At 47.0% G+C, this 16,991-nt stretch overlaps 1 protein-coding gene across 5 annotated transcripts in view; it reads right to left on the reverse strand.

Annotated features, from left to right (window-relative positions):
- Positions 1 to 16,991, reverse strand: part of Cgnl1 (cingulin like 1) — a 148,552-nt gene that overhangs the window by 17,993 nt on the left and 113,568 nt on the right. For 4 of the 5 annotated variants that reach the window (XM_048423172.3, XM_048423169.3, XM_087905361.1 and 1 more), the window contains exons 9-13: positions 10,838 to 11,044; positions 10,010 to 10,114; positions 8,355 to 8,507; positions 7,352 to 7,522; positions 1,399 to 1,560 (exon numbers count right to left, since the gene is read on the reverse strand). In XM_048423172.3, the coding sequence (XP_048279129.3) occupies positions 1,399 to 1,560; positions 7,352 to 7,522; positions 8,355 to 8,507; positions 10,010 to 10,114; positions 10,838 to 11,044 (798 nt within the window). The remainder of the gene's footprint in view (positions 1 to 1,398; positions 1,561 to 7,351; positions 7,523 to 8,354; positions 8,508 to 10,009; positions 10,115 to 10,837; positions 11,045 to 16,991) is intronic. The other variant, XM_085689324.2, reaches the window with a different exon arrangement.

Raw genomic sequence — 16,991 nt, forward strand, 5'->3', positions numbered from 1 at the left:
ACGGCCAACCAGGTAAAACCATTTATAGTCCAGGGAGGACCAGAAAGATGGCCGAACAGGTAAAAGCACTTATTGCAAAGCCTGAGACTAGAGTTCAAACTCCAGAGTCCACATGAAAATGAAGAGGACTGACTCACCAAAGCTGTCCTCTGTCCCCACACTCATACTGTGGCGTGCGCTGGCGTGCGCGTACACACAATAATAAATAAAATAAGATAATATCAAAACCTATAAAGAAACTCAAAAGCTCTCTCCTGGGAGCAGAAAGTCCCAGAAACTAACTCTTCACCAACAGAGCCGTCTCCCTAGCCCAGCCAGCTGCTTTTAACCAGGGTGTCTAGGCCCTAGAGCATCCATTTCTAGTTAACCTAGGTTGACCTTGGCTTATCTGAAAGTGACTCCCTAAAGAGATCAGAAAGAGAATATTAAAAAATACAGCAGTCCCATAAACAAAATAGTAAAACCGCCATCGGGCTACTCTAGTCTCTGAGAGAGGCCCATCTAATTAAAATCTCCACGGGTTCAAACTTCACTTCCTAGATACAAACTGCAAAGCACCCTGGAGCTCTGAAAAAGCTACTTCTGTTTATTTGCAAAGCTGAATGAGGAATTCATTGATTTTGAACCCACGCCATTTCTTGCTGGCCTTGAGAGTCATGCCTGTCTTTTATCAAAACCCTCACAATGTTAATGTGTCCCCCAAAGTCTGAGGCTTGTTTTTTCAGTCTCTTATTCTCTAAATTCCGCTGGTGGTGGGGGGCACACACATATTTCTGGTTTAGGATCAATTCTTCTCTTACAAATTATTCCTTTTTAGCAATCCAGGTTCTTCCCATCATCTCAGAGGACCATGGACACTGAGATTCTGGTATTTTATTTATATGGTTTTGCCTTTTTTCCTCAAGGATTATGTATTAGGCTTATAAATACTGACCCCCAGCTGGTGTCTGCTTTGGGCAGTCTCAGAAAGGGCAATGAATTGGACCACAGTTTGCTGATAGCTCTAGCAACGATACGTACGCACACACGGAAAGACGGGCCAGGACGAAGAACGGACTGTGTGGTTTGGAGTCTAAAGCACAGTGTGGATCCTGACTGGACAGTCAGCTCCTGTAGGTGCATCATTGCTGAAGGGACACGGCACTATCAGCTAAGCACCATCTTTGGGGAGCGACTTATATCTTCTTCAAAGCAATGAGGCCATTAGACTAAATTACACCCTTCACTCCTTCCCGCTCTGACACACAAGATGATAAACCACCTCCCCACAACATAAAAGATCTTAAAACGTCAAACTAGAAAGAGGAAGAAAACCCCGAGACCTCCCACATAGGAAACATTCCCCAGTGGCCCAGACGGGTGCTCCACAGCCCGGCTCCTGCCTGTGTACCCACACACCTCCATCTGCTTGATGAGCCGGCTGCGGTCATCCTTGAGGTGACTCTTGGCCTCCAGCTCGTACTCCAGATCTTTCAGCGCCTGCTCCAGAAGCTGCCGTTTCGTGAGTGCTTCGTCCTCAGCCCGCTGGTAGTCCCGCAGCTCCTCCTCCTTGAGGCGCAACTGGAAGGAGAGGGTGTTGGAACATGCCGTGGGTGGTGCAAGTGGCAGCCATTGAACCACGGTTTGCTGGTAACTCTGCCCGTGACAAATAACACATGCCTGCATACATGTCTGTCTACCATGTGGCTGCCCGGCTCAAGGAGGCCAGGAAACAGAGTGCACAGGCCCACCCCAAAGCAAAGAGGAGCAATTCCACCTCTCTCCAGGCATTAGTTTTCCATTTTTATTATAAAATAAGAGGGTTTTTTTTCATTGTAGACGGTAAATTATTAAGTTATAAAGTCAACTGATTAGATGTTGACTATTTCAATTACACAGAACACATAAAAAGTCAGAGTATGAACAAGCATTGGGATGTTTTTGTATTAGATATTAACACATTTGTATGGATGTATGTGTCATTAGGTTGCGTGGGTGATGACTTATTGTAAGTCATGGACAAAACCACTTATTTGAAAGTCACTGAAGTAAATAAGTGTTCTTGTATTTGTATTGGCATTGTCTCAAGAGAGGTTTAAGGGTTTAAAATAAAAACTAAAGGGGCTGGAGAGATGGCTCAGTGGTTAAGAGCACTGACTGCTCTTCCAGAGGACCCGGGTTCAATTCCTAGCACCCACATGGCAGCTCACAGCTGTCTGAAGATCCAGTTGCACGGGATTTGACACCTTCACACCAATGTACATAAAATAAAGTTAAATAAATCATAAAAATATTTTAAAAAAACAAACTAAATTAATGGTCTCTAAGCAACCAGCAGGCATAAAATCCAAGAACATAATCACACTCATTAGGCAAGTCTTTGCTGTGTAGAAAACGATCGGGGATAACTGCAGTGCTCCTTTAATCCACAAGGTGGCACTCATCTAATAGTTTTAAGGAATGGACACAGTTTGAGAGTCTTAAGAGCCAGGACCTCACAGTGGCAGTGGATACCTCAAACTCCCCACTGGGGTGGGCTGACTCAATGAGGCTCAACTCTGACTCTTTGGTTGCCAACATCAAACCCTTCTGGGGATGGAGAATCCACAGTGCTAAGAATAGAACACCACCGAGGTTTATTCCTTCAGCGAGTCCACAGATAATCCGGGGAAGCTTCAAAACACCATGCTAATGTAGGAAGACCTGGGGAGGTTGGACTCATTGTATTCTGTTGGAGGCTGACAGAACCCCAGCCATTTCCAGCACAGGCAGGCTTGGAAGAAGACAACCGTTGGACACCAGCCCTGGGCTGGCTTGGGTGGCCATGGTGAGTGAGACTGAGCGACATTACAGGAACCATCATCCGGAGAGAATGGAACGGGCTGGCAGAATGGGCGCTCGCTCTGGGTGGGGAGGTTTGAAACATGATCAAGGAGCACTAAACCTCTCCAGGACTCAATGTTCTCATCACAACGTAGGGCTAATATTATTTGAGATCCGGATGGTAACCCAAAAATAACGATCAGAAAGAATGCCAATCAAATATACAGCCCTGATTTCCTTCTTGGCCTCCTCTGCCACGCCTCTCCTGTTACTTAGTGTGCCCCTCCCCCTCCTTCCACTAGTAGGGTCTGTCTCCTACAGCAGTAGGGCCCTCCTAGGAGTGGGACAGGCAAGAGGGGAGAACTGCTGGCACCGGCTGAGCATGCCCTGCCACACACACACACACACACACACACACACACACACACACACACGCACACCCCAGTTCAAAAGCCCAAAATGCAAGGCCGAAGAGCTCAGTGGTTAAGAGTCCTGGCTACTCTTCCAGGGATTTGGCTCCCAGAACCCATGTGACAGCCCACAGCCATCTGTAACTCCAGTTCCATGGGATCTGATACCTCCTGATACCCCTGGGCACCAGGCACACATGTGTATACCTATATACATGCAGGCTAAATAATTATAGACATAAATCACAAAAAAGCCAAATATCAAATACTACAAATCTAAAACTAAAAGACATTTTAGATTGAGGATTTTTTTAAATTAGAAATGACAAGTAAAATCTATACAAATATTCCAAAAATCTCTGAAACCAGAAATACTTCTAGTACCAAGTATGTCAGATAAGGAACACTCACTCCACTGAGTGTTTAAAAGCAACTTGCCCTGAATTGAAAGTAAGCAAGACAACCCTAAATGGGACATCTGCATCACCCCCTCCCAGGTTTAGGGATGTCACAGAAGAGGAGACAGAAAAATTGGAGGAGCCAGAGGAATGGGTAGAGTGCTGGGGAACATTGTCACAAACATGACATGGTCACTGCACTCAGCAGCTGGGTCTAACCTGCACAAGACAGACCCACCAACATTCCGTCACAGAACTGGGAGGGGCTCACACAGCCCCACCTCTCCATGGCTGCTGGAGGGACGGACGATACCTTCTTCAGTGGTGGAGTCACCGTGAAGTTGTCCATGCGCCTGTAAACTACTTCTTGCCACGTTCCTAAAAGCAACCCTAAACTGACAGGGACACACAGATGTGAAAATAGAGGGAGGGCCAAGTGGGAAGAGCAGGGGAGCAGCAGGAAGGAGGAGAAAAAGGGTTGGGGGTGACTGGGATCAGAAGACATCTGACACATATGTGAAATATCAGAAGGAGACCCATTGCTGTATATAATCAGTGTCTGCCAATGGGGATGAAGGTAAGCAAGTAACTTTTTAACCTGTCAGCGCTACCTTTAAGTAGTTAGGCAGGACTTAGAAGATGAACTAAAGATGGTGAACTTTAAGCCTTACTTCCTAAAGACCACCCTCATCAGAACCTCAGTGTCTCACATTACCAGCAGAATGATAGCCAGTGCACTGCTCTCAGGCAAAGGCAGCCAGTGGCTGACTCTGTGCAAATCCATAGCCATACTCAACTAAAGAGTCACCTGGGGAGAAGAGCAGTGAGCAGAGATAAACGAGGACCCATTCAAGGGTCCAGAGGGATCTTGACTTACTAATTCACTTCTGCTTTACAGATTCTGACTTCAGTATCAGAGGGGTGACATCTGCCTCCTTTTCCTTCAGGGAGATGAGAAATCCTTGTCTGCCATCAAATACAAAACTATCTTTAGGGGCTACACCAACAGAAAACTCAAGAAAGCCATCTCTGCTTTCAAACAGCACACCCTTTCTAAAAAGAGAAAAGAGGGGGCTGGAGAGATGGCTCAGCGGTTAAGAGCACTGGCTGCTCTTCCAGAGGTCCAGAATTCCCAGTAACCACATGGTGGCTCACAACCATCTATAATGGGTCTGATGTCTTTTTTTCTGGCACGCAGATAGAGTACTCACATACATAAAATATTTTTTAAAACAGAAATAAATACACACATATATGTGCTTTTTAAAAAAAATATTATATGTGTGTGTGTGTGTGTGTGTGTGTGTGTGTGTGTGTGTGTGTGCATGCATGTGCAAAGCATGCAGGTATCTTAAGTTGACCAGAAGAGGGCACTGGATCTCTGGGACCTGGACCGACATGGGTGCTGGGAACTAAACTTCAGTCCTTCACAAGAGTAGCAAGCAACTCTTAACTGCTAAACCATCTCCCCAGTCCCAGTGTGCTCTTTCTCTTTCTCTTTTAAACAAAGAAGCCTGGTCTCCATCTGGCCTTGCCTAATCTCTGTGGTCTTCTGCTTCTTTATCTGTCTCAAGAACCTTCATGTCTCCTTCTCCCTCAAAGTGTCTAGCCTGACAACCTTTACACAAATACCTGTGTGGATCCCTGTGCAGGGTCACAGCGACACTGTGGTCTTTTGAAGTTAAAACAGACCAGGTTATTTGCTGTGTTCTGGCAAATGTCGATGAACCCCCAGCACCCATCTGCTTTATAAAAATGAAAATACGTTTTTTTCATAGCAAAGGGTACTGTGATGTCAGCGTGCCAGTTCCAGCTTTCTTAGAGTCCTGTATCTTGTAACCTGAGGCTGAGGGAATCTGCTATCAGGATCCTTTCCGAAGTGTCATAAATATCCATTGTTCTTTGATGGGTTCAGCACTGACTCAGGGCAAACCTTCCTTTGATCACCAAAGAAATTAAAAGTTTCTTGATTTGTTGTGTTTTAAAGAAAACTTGTTTTCCTGTGGAATCTGTGGGCTCCTCACACTGTGTGTGTGCAGGGTGTGCAGGAGGAAGCTTTGCAAAAGAGAGAAGTGTGTATCGAATGTCCAGGATCTCAGGGCCTTCACTATATCGTTTCGTGCATTATCTCGTCATCATTAAGCCACTAATGTAGAAAGAGATGCTGAGAAAACTGAGAGAGCTTGCTCAGGGTCATTCAGTCGGCACAGGTTAGAATCGCAGCCAGGTGTGGTGACTCACACCTGTAATCCTAGCACACGGGAACATGGGGCAGGAGAACTGCCATGAAAGACAGACAGACACACAGAATGAAATGGGCAAGCCTCCAGCTTACTGTGAAAATTAATTTTCCTCTTCCAAGCTCAAGAATGCAACATTTGCATTTCTTGGCTCTATCATTATCATTATTATCATTATTATTATTATCCAGCCATGGCCATCCTAGAACTTGCTTTGAAGACCAGCTTGGCCCCAAACTTAGAGATCCACCTGCCTCTGCCTCCCAAGTGCTGAGATTAAAGGTGTGAGTCACCACCATCCAGTTTGTTCCAGTTTTATTCTTTTTTATTCCCCCAAGATAAGGTTTCTCTGTGTAGCCATGGTTGTACTGGAACTCACTCTGTAGACCAGGCTGGTCTTGAACTTACAGAGATCCACTTGCTTCTGCCTCCCTAATGCTGAGATTAAAGGTGTGCACCAACACTCCCCAGCCTATTGTTTTTAGGTATAAAACCAAAAATGTTTTTAGGGCAGCCAATCGGAGTTTGATCCCCAAACCCTGTAAAGACAGAAGGAGGGATCCCATTCCACAAAGTTGTCCCCTGAGCTCCACACATTGACTCTGACTCTGGCACTCAACCTTCACATACACATCATACACCCACAATGATAAATAATAAATGATAGATGATGAACAAAAATAGTATGCTTTGATCATCTCAGCATTCACGAATTCCTAAGACGTGAAGACTGAACCAAGTCTAGGCAAGCACTCTACCACTGAGCCACATGCCCAGTCCCTAAGAACATCTCTTAGTCTATTTTACTGTGATTATCAAGTTCTTGTCTACCTGACCACTCCAATAAAAGTCAAAAGGTGATTAGCAAGACTGGAGAGACGGTGATGGCTCAGTAGTTAAGAGCACTTGATGCTCAACAATGAAGACTGGAGTTCGGATCCTAGCACCTACACATAAGGTCAGGTAGCTCACAATGCCTTGGCAACTCCAGCTCCAAAAGTTCCAGCGCCCTCTTCTGGCCTCCATGGGTATTCGTACATACATATATGCAAACACGCAGACACATACACACAGAAAAACACATTCACACATAAATAATTGAATCTTTTTAAAATATGATTGTTAAAAGAATCTAGTCATCCCCTGCCATCTTGTTCTAGGAATAAAGGAAGACCCGGGGGTGGATGACATGTTTGGACACAGATGGAGACAACATTCTTGCTCCATAAAAGGTGGCTCAGCTTTTCAGGCAGAAAACTTTGGATCAGAATATGGCCCAATTAAAGGTGTGTCTGTTTCACTTCTGAGCCAGTGGGAGTTGTGTGTCTTAGGACGCCACTTGCTTGTAATCACTAGCGAGTGGAGAATAAAGCAAGCCCCAAAGCTGCCCTAAGAATATCTCCCTCCTCCCCCGCCCAGTCCCAGCAATAGAAGCCTTGCAAAGTGAGTTGAAGGCATTCTCAATAAGAGATAAAGGAGAGGATTACCCGGCAGGTATTACCTCATCTTGCATTTTCACAGCTGCCAATCTGGCCTTTTCCACCTCCAGGCTTTTCTCCTTCAGTTGAGTCTGCATTTCCGCAAGCTCCCGGCGGTTCTTCTCCTTATACTCACCCAGCTGCCTCTGCAGCTCCAAAGAGGATGTGCGTGAGGCTTCGGCGATGTCCGCCATCTGGAGGAAATGGGGTGGCTTGAACAGGTCCTGCCATGCTGCTGGAGCCCCTCCAACAAGGAGAGCATCTCCTCTGCTCCCTACCTTTGACGCTTCCTCTAAGGCCACCAAGCGCCAGACCCTGAGCTGTCTGGGTCTGGCTAACCCTGCCATGGTGACTGGATACATAGTCCTGAGGTCACAGCTTTGCTCTCCACCAACCAGTATGATTGAGGCACATCCTTAACCACTAAAGGCCTTGACACTGTCCTTTTGGGAAGCACTGAAATCATATCTACCTTCCAGAGTTTAGACAAAACCCAGGCATAGAATTCTAGTCAGAGCTAAACAAGTCACTAGCAAAATGCCTTGCACTGGTAGGTGTCAGAAAACGGCAGCCTTCTAGGTCCACTCCTAGATAGAAGGGAGCCGGCAGCCTCGTGCCTTTCCCTGTGAGTGTTTCGGGGCAGAGGTGAGCTGAGGGACAGAAGTTCTGGGCTTTAGAAATCACCTTTGGCGTTCCTGGATATGTCAGAGAGAGATAAATATGCAGACTCTGCCCAGAGGCCTCAACCACAATTCAGTGAACATTGGTTGTGTCCACACCAGGCCATCTGTTTATTGTTACCAAGTGACCAGGTGCCCAGAGCCCTGAGGCTTTCAGCCTTTATCTTTTCAGACAAGTTTCTCGGCATCTGGAATTTTCAACAAGTTCAAAGAATGGCTGCAGGGGTTCCGCACCACCCAGGTGCATCTGTTTGGGGGAACTGTGGATTTCCTGAGCCTTCCCAGGAGAAAGTGCGTGGATTCCCCTGGGCCCGCTTGACCCTTGCTCTACCTCCTGGCCCCTCACCTCCTTCTGCAGCTTCTCGATGGTCTTGTCCAGATGCCATCGCTCGCTCTCCATCTCGTTCTTCAGCTTCCTCAGCTGCTCCTTCTGCTCGGTCTCTTCCTGGAGTTTCTCTAACAGCTCCTTCTGCTCCTGGGCGGTCTGGGTCAGCTCTCTCTGGAGATGGTGGGGAAAATGCAATGCTGTCACCTGCCTACCTGGAGTCCTCTCCCACAGGTGACAAGGGGAACTTCACAGTTGCACCACAAAAGCAATGGAACCTGTTACCTCTGAGCAAAGGGGAAAGAATCAAGGGAATCAGGAACCAAAGAAACAAAAAGGAGAGAGAGAGAGAGGAGAGGAGAGAGGAGAGAGAGGAGAGAGAGAAAGAAAGAGAGAAAGAGAGAGAGAGAAAAACTGACTAAACCAGAGAACCTCCACAGGAACAGAGTTGGAAAAATGCCATACGGGAGTTACATCAGTAGCCACCATGGCTCAAGGCTGCCATTATACATCACCAACTGTTGCGTCTTCGAGCGACCCACCTGGTGATTCCCCCTGTCACCTGCATGTGCAAATTTTGTTCCACTATCAGTCAGTGGGTTTGTATCGTTAGCCTTAGAGGCATCATCTCTGTAGCGACAAAGTGCTTCACTCAGCACTGTCCCCAAGGTGAAAGCTGCAAAGGGGACCCAGGGAAGCTGGCTCCATGAGTAAGTGCTCACTGTAGAAGCATGAGAACCTGAGATCAGATCCCAGCACCCAGGCAAATGCCGGGCGTGGTGATGCCCGTGTGTGAACCCTGCTCAACGCCACCGGAGATGACTGTTGAAGAGAACCAGCCTCGTGCGGTGAGGGCTCTGAACTCTTATCCTGTGTGATCTGACCCTGGAGACTAGTGGGTCTCCACTGCAAAACTTCAACAGTTTTGAGCTTGAGCCGGCCCGTCAGCCCTCACCTTCCCCAAAACTCTCCCCAGGGACATGTAGACGGCATTTCAGAACCTAAGGGTGGCCGGTAGAATGAAGGCACACCAGGGTCACACCGAGGTTTTGTACAAAAGCCAGTTTACAACTTTAGCTCTGGCTCTGACTACTGTGGACTTCAAATAGCCTTCTTGACATCCAAATGGGAAAATCTCATTTTCTAGGAACCTTCTGGTTTTGAAGAGAGATAGCTATCTGGTCTCAAGGAAATGACTTCTTCCTGCTCCTTTTAATAGCCGCCTTGAAGGACCGCACGTGTGCCCAGAGGAGACGGGAAATTGGCTTCTGCGGAGAGGCGACTCCAGGCCGCCTTGGGGGCAGGTTCAGCCTGCTTTCACACACCGTTTGTATTTTATCTGTGCAAAACTGTCAAGAACTTTCCCACCAAGGGCAAGGCCTTCTCAGCCTCGGTATGGTGACGTTTGGATCAGAGAGCTCATGGCTGTGGAGCTGGCCTGTTTTCTAGGATGCTCACCAGCAATCCCGGCTTCCACTCACCAGATGCCTGCAGCATCTTCCCAGTGTGACAATTAGCACATCTCCAGAAATCACCAACTGTCCCCTACTTCCAAGTCACTAGTCTAGATGGATAGGCTCAGGGTGGCTACATAGGTGGAAGGCATTCCCAGGAAGGACAGGCCCAGTGGCCATGACTACCTACAAGGATGAGGAAGGCAAGACTTGGGGGCTTACCTGCACACGCTCCAGCTCCTTCTCCAGTGCCCTTTTGGCAGAGGTGGCTTCCTTTTCTTCCTGTCTGGCATGCACAAGGGCTCCCTCTAGCTGCTGGACTTCACTCTATAGTGAGACAGGTGGGTTAAAAAACCCAGGGACACACTCTGAAGATGGCCGTGATCTCAGTGTGCCTGTTGTGGGCTCGAGATGAGAAGCAGCGGGGCTCTTGGGTGTGCGCATCTCTGCAGTCCATTTCCAGCCACATGTGGCCTTCGGGGTTACCTTGGTGATTTCTTTATCTTTACTACAAATACCCAAGTTTTACCCACACCCCCCCAGAGATTCAGAAACTTCAGGCAGGGGGTAGACTGGGTCAAGGCATTGCTGTAAAGGTGTGCAGGGGACCTGTTGGGTACCCAGTGTGTCCCTCCCCTTCCACTGCTGTGACTTCCCGCCTCTTTCCTTAACAGCTTCTAAAGCTGTGGTAGAGTGGATAACTGGCTTGCTAAAAATCTCCAACAATCTCAGCTACGTGCGAAAGAAAGGATGTCTTTAGTGCGACAGACTAATATGGTGTGAAGATGGCCTCTGCAGGTGTTCAGAGGTCCCCACGGAGCCTCAGAAAGATGTCTAATGTCTGAGGCAGGAGTCACTGGGTACTGTGCAACCCAGGCCTGTGATTCCCATCCTGGTTTTATTATTCCTGTTCCCACCATTCCAAAAGATGCTTGCAGGTCACAGGGACATCCTAAATAAATCCTGCCAGTTCCGCCCCCAGCCCTGAAATCACGACAGGAGAGAAGGGTACAGGCTGCCACACTCTGGCCAGGACCCAAGGAGCCTCACCTCGCACTTGTGGAGTGTCTCCTTTGCGTGGGCCTCAGCGCCTTTCACATCCTCCATCTGCTTCTGCAGCTGGACCAGTCTGCACTCCAGCTCTGCAATTCTCCCCTGCAGCTTCTCATTCTCCTCCTTCAGTGCGTTCTCACGCAGGTCAGCCCCTGCCTGGATCTGCTCTGACAAGTGGCTCCTGCTGGCCAGGACCTCCACATTCTAAGAACAAAGAACAAGGGAATGAGTGTTCACAGGTGCTCCCCAACTCCTGAGGGAAGCTGGCGTCTGAAAAGTACCGCAGCTGGAACCTTCGGGCATTTGTCTGCCATCCCAACCACAGGAGGACGAGGCAGAATGATTGGAAGTTCCAGGCTAGCCTGGGATACTTGATGAGTTTGAAGCTAGCCCTGTCTCAAAATGTATTTTTTAAAAGCTGGAGATATAGGTTCATGGCAGTAGATGAGTTGAAGTATTTGAGGGACTCATTTCTTTCTATTCCATCTGCAAACAAGGTTTCTCTGTGTAAGAGTCCTGGCTGTCCTGGAACTATCTTTGTAGACTAGGCTGGTCTTGAACTCACAGAGATTCACCTGCCTCTACCTCCTGAGTGCTGAGATTAAAGGCATGTGGCACCACCACCCAGCTACAGAATTCATTTCAACACCCAGTATTGAGGGAAAAAAAATGCTTAATGGCAGGGGAAGAAGGCAGGGTGAATGACAACCTAGAGGCTACCTGTTGCCTGTCACCTGCTCTTAAATGAGATGTAGGCCAGGGTAGAGCTGTGTAGTTTGATGCCCAGCAAATCAAAAAAGTGAAGAATTAATGCAAAGATGAAGGATCATAAGAGCAACACCCACTCATTGGAAGATTATCTGGGGTGGCCTCCATAGAATGTTTGCCAGTCCTTGTCTGTGCTCAGCCCTTTTTGAGCTCTCTACCTTGTTAAGGACCTTAGGAGCTATTCTCATCCCACCCGAAAGATGGGAAAAAATGGGTAGGCTAGGGCACAACAGCTGTTAATAGAATGCTGGCCTAACATGCAAGAAGCCCTGGGTTTGATCCCTAGCATCACATCTACTGGGTGTGGTAGTAACACTCTTCAGTACTAGGGTGATACAAGCAAAAGAAAGAGGAAGGCAAGGTCATCCTCTGCTACGTAGTGAATCTGAGGTTAGCCTGGGCTACACAAGCCCTTGTCACAAACAATAACAAATAAGCAAATGAAGACAGCACCCCTTCACAACATGAACTCAAACTGGGTCATAGAACCAAATTCTAGAACTAAAACCATTAAAGCTCTCAGAAGACACAGGAGTGCATACCTGTGATTTTAGTTTAGGCAAAGGTTCCTCAGCTGCAGTACCAGAGGCACAGATGACAAAAGGACAGATTGACTTCTGTGTGTGTGAGTGTGTGTGCCATATGTGTGAAGTACCCTTGGCATCCAGAAGAGGGCATTATATCCCCCAGGACTGGAGATACAGATAGTTGTGAGCCTACTACCATGCGAGTAGTCTGTAAGATGTAAGAAACTTTTATAATACTAGGGATACCACCAGGACGATAAGATGGCCCACAGAACAAAAGAAAAAACTTACAAATCAGATCATATGAAAATATGTGAAGAATTCTTCACCTTCATAATAAAAAGATAAACCACTTTTTTTTTTGGAATAGGGTCTCTCACATAGTTCTGGCTATCCTGGAACTCGCTCTGTAGAGCAGGCTGGCCTCAAACTCACAGAGATCCACCTGCCTTTACCTCCCAAGAGCTGGAATTAAAGGCGTGCTCCTCAGTGCCCAGCAAACCACCCATTCTTGATGAGGGCAATGGATAGAAATAAATTTGTTTCCAAAGAAGACACAGGAATGGGCATGGGAAGAGCTGGTCAGTACTGTCAGTCACTAGGGAAGAACAAATCAGAGTCACAGTCACACACACTTACTGCTAGGGAGGATAAGGAAAAACAAAAACCTTTGCACAATGCTGAGAAAATTCAAAATTGTGTAGCCATGCAGGAGGGTTGTCAGCTCCTCCAAACAATGTTAAACTGAATTTCCTCATGACTAGCTACTTCACTTTTTTCTATATGCCTAAGAGAAATAAAAACTTACACACACACGTATGTATGAATGTATGTATGTATGTATATACACATGGCCAAGGCACCATTATTCATAAAAGTGGAAACAACTGATATTCCTATCAACAAATGGATGGGTAAATAAAATGTGGTTCAGTCATACAATGGACTATTATCAGGTCATAAAGAAATGAAATACCAATGTATGCTACAACAGAAAACATGATACCAAGTGGAGGCCCCCAGCGAGACCGGGAACTAGGGATCCCTGAGAGATTGCCCTCCAGAATAGTGAGGGTGAATTGAAGATGGGTATGTGTCTATGTGTTTTTTCATCCCCAGACTCTTGATTGATACCGGTTCCAGATGGTGCAGGTGCCACAGATGAGATTGGGAACTAGGGACTCTCTGGGGGATGCCCTCCGGAAGATTGGTCAGCAGGAAAGTAATAAAGAGGAGGTGGGAGGGTGAATTAAAGGCCTCGAAAAGATGGAATGTGCACAGAGAATCTAGATTACAGAGAGATATTTGATTCTGGGGATTGCTAAGAAAGGAATCTTGATTTCAAAATGTGGGTCTAAAGATTTGTTGCTTTGGAAAAGTGTTTCTGCTTTTGTTTCTACAGAAGATGAGGACCTGTGGAATCCTTCTAGATTAATGTGGTTTGAACCAAGACCCCCCCCTCAAAAGGTTGCTGTGGTTACCCTCAAAAAATTACTTTGCCCAATAAACATCAGGAAGTAGTTTAGAGAGAACAATGTCAAATTCCCTAAATGATTGTTTACTGGAGATTGTGGGGCCGAGGGGGACGCCGTAGGTGGTAGTGGTCTCCGGCTCTGCATGCCCAACAATTTGCTACACGACCAGCAGGCTTTTCTGCAGGGTCCAAGGGACCTGCATAGTAGCCTCTGAAGGTCCCCGAGCACACTTGCCACCCTGGCTCCCAGCAGTGGCAGGAGGCGGGTGCCTGGCCTGGTGGAGCTGCCACAGCCAGTTGGATTTGCTGAAGGAAGCAGAAGCAGGAGGCTCTGGAGTATGGGGCCAGCATTTATGACTGCTGCTAATCAGCTAGTGCTGAGCCATCCTGCCGAGAGAGAGAGAGAGAGAGAGAGAGAGAGAGAGAGAGAGAGAGAGAGAGAGACTTTGGGATCGCCACGATGGCTATTGTCACTGCTGCAGCCTCCTTCGTGGCAGCTGGGATTGCCATCAGTCAAACACGTCCTGTGGCTATCTTGTACAGTGACTATGTTCACTGGGGCGTTTTCCAACTTATTGCTGTCATATTTGTGCCATGTCCCTGGCCAGTCTAGAACCTTGGTCTAATTACATAGAAAAGGGGGAGATGTTGGGGACTGTGGACCCCTAGATCCTGAATTTCCTGTGACCTCCTGCCTGCCAGAGTAAACAACCTGTTTTCCTATGCTTGCAGCTGCTCTGAGCACGAGACCCTCAGGAGTTTCTAATGGTGTGTGTGTGGGGGGGTGATTTCTGGTGGGCTTGCAGCTGAGAGTTAGGGGGTGGCCATTAGTCAAGGAGACACTATATAAGCTGCCCTGGAGCACAATAAAGGGGGCATTCTTGGTGTTACCTGTGTGTGTGTGTGTGTGTGTGTGTGTGTGTGTGTGTGTGTGTGTGTGTTTCAATCTCTAGTCCCTTACCTGACTCACAAACCATACCATAGCATGCAGTGCCTAGAGCAGACTTTGCGCTACAACCAAGTGAAAGACGCATGTCATGAAAGATCCTATATTGATGCTGAAGGAAATGTCTAGAATAATAAATCTAAAGATAAAGAAAAATAGCTTAATGGTTGGTCAGGGCTAGAGGAAGAGCTGGGGAAGAGGTGGGAAGGGTCTGCATTAGATAGGCATGCATTTTCATTTGAGATTAATGAAAACATGTTGAATACAGTAATGGTTACACAATCACGCAAACACACTATAAACTACAGAGTTGTATAGTATGTGAATTATAGATTATAGCTGTCTTGTCTTTTCTTTTTCTTTTAGATTGACTGACACAAGGAAGACCTGGAGGTCAAAGTAGAGACGATGGACAAAGGCTCTATCCCTGAGCACATGTCTAACTGTTTTAAAGATTTCTTTTTATTTAATGAGTGTTTGCCTGCATGTATGTCTGTGTATCACATGCATGCAGTGCTTGAAGAGGTCAGAAGGGGGCACTTGATCCCCTGGAGTTACAGGTGGCTGTGAACTGCCATGTGGGTGCTGGGAACCAAACTGGGTCCTCTGCAAGAGCAGCAAGTGCTCTTAACCTCTGAGCCATCTCTCCAGCCCAGGGTACAAGGTTTGAGGAAGTAGGAGGAGAGGGAGCCCTGAGGTTTGCCTGAACCATTCGGTGAAGGAAAGAACACTTACACATGTGGCCAGCAGGTTCTCATTCCCCCAGAAGTCTCTGGAAAAGGAAGGATGGTGGAAAGCAGGCCTGTTTTAACCTTGGTTTTGACCAACACACCCACGATTGCTTAGAGAAGGGCACTTGGTCTGTAAGTTCATAGCTGGCAGGGTCATCCAGCCTGAGCCTCCACAGTGGCATAGGCTGTGTTTGGCTCTAGGGGAGCATGTGTATATCCTGACACTTAGTACTGTTTTGATTATTTGCAAAGTGCTAATTTGCCTTTCTCTGTGTTCACAGTGTGGTAAACCGCATTGTGTTTACAAATAGCTTAACATTTAACATAAGCCTTGGCGGGCAAATGGCTCCAGAAAGCTTCTCTGGCCCCTGTTCCCCTACCACCCCCACTTTACTATTTTATAAAAAGACCATAAAACAAACTTTCCCTTTCCTGGAACCATACCTAATTCTACAACAGTCCTGGCATCTAAAAACAAACAAACCCCATACCCTTTCATTCAAGCAAGTGACGCACAAGGTTCTTTTACACGAGAGCCAAGCAAAGAAAGTTGGTGTAGGAAGGCTCTCCAAGGCCTCGCTCTCCCAAATGTCCCCACTCCCACATCATCTTTTCCAGGTCCTTAGTGACGTCTGGGTTCGGTTCATGTGGCAAAGATGTCAGAACTGGCAAAGGCCTGTTGACCCAAAAGGTCATGGTACAGACACGGAAGCCACATTTATAGTGCTGGGCCATTTTCCGTGACTCACCCATCTTACTTCCCGGATGTCACAGCAAGGTTAGAGAGACCATACCATCAGAAAGAAGATGCTATGAGGTAAAACATCCAAAGACAGATGCTTCTGATTCACAGAGCTGGGTTCGTCACAGCTTTTCAACTTTATTACTCCACCGGGCAGTCACACAACAAAAATCCACTCCGACTCCCTGTCACTCCAGCAACTTCAGATCCCTACTGTATTGTGGTCACAAAGCAAATGGGCTGTTTTCTACTATTGCTTTCCAAGCCTGGACCATGGCTAAAAGTTGCATTAAGATAATTTTTCCATCTATCAGACAACCAAGGTAAATGTTTTGGTAATAGCATTTGGGCAGGGTCAGAAAACATGGTTGGTAGGGTGAAAAACTGGCTGAAGGGCCTAGCAACTTCTCGCCTCATACCACAGCCTACACATGTGCAAAATGGTAATTTAAAAAAAAAAAACAACTAATGGCCAGGTGTGGCACACTCCTTTAATCCTAATACTAGGAAAACAAGGGAATCTCTGTGAGTCTGAGGCCAGCCTGGTCTACATAGTGAGTGCCAGGCCAGCCAAGGCTACAAAGTGAGACTATGTAAAACAAAGCAAAACAAAATGAGGCGCTGCACCATAAAAGCCTGCAATCATGCTAAATGTCATTCAGTGTTGCGTCAATCCAATGTTGCTATGCAGTGTGTGTGGGGGGGGGAATGAGAGAGTAAGAGTGAAAGGCAAACCAGGGGCAGAATACGCCATCTAGCCTAGCTGTTCCGCGAACAAGCTAGGTGGCGATGTGTCTACTAGGCTTCACTGTGACCTGGTGGTTTTGATCGACTGTGAGGAAGGGGCGTGGGGCCGTGGGAAAAGTGGAGGCAAGTTTATCCATTGCAAACTCTTAGAACATTTTCATCCTGAACCACAGGCATTCAACATGGACTCGCATTTATAAAATAAACGTGTGTTTT

The sequence above is a fragment of the Myodes glareolus genome, chromosome 4 (assembly GCF_982192425.1).
Source record: "Myodes glareolus chromosome 4, mMyoGla1.1, whole genome shotgun sequence".
NCBI classification, from domain to species: domain Eukaryota; kingdom Metazoa; phylum Chordata; class Mammalia; order Rodentia; family Cricetidae; genus Myodes; species Myodes glareolus.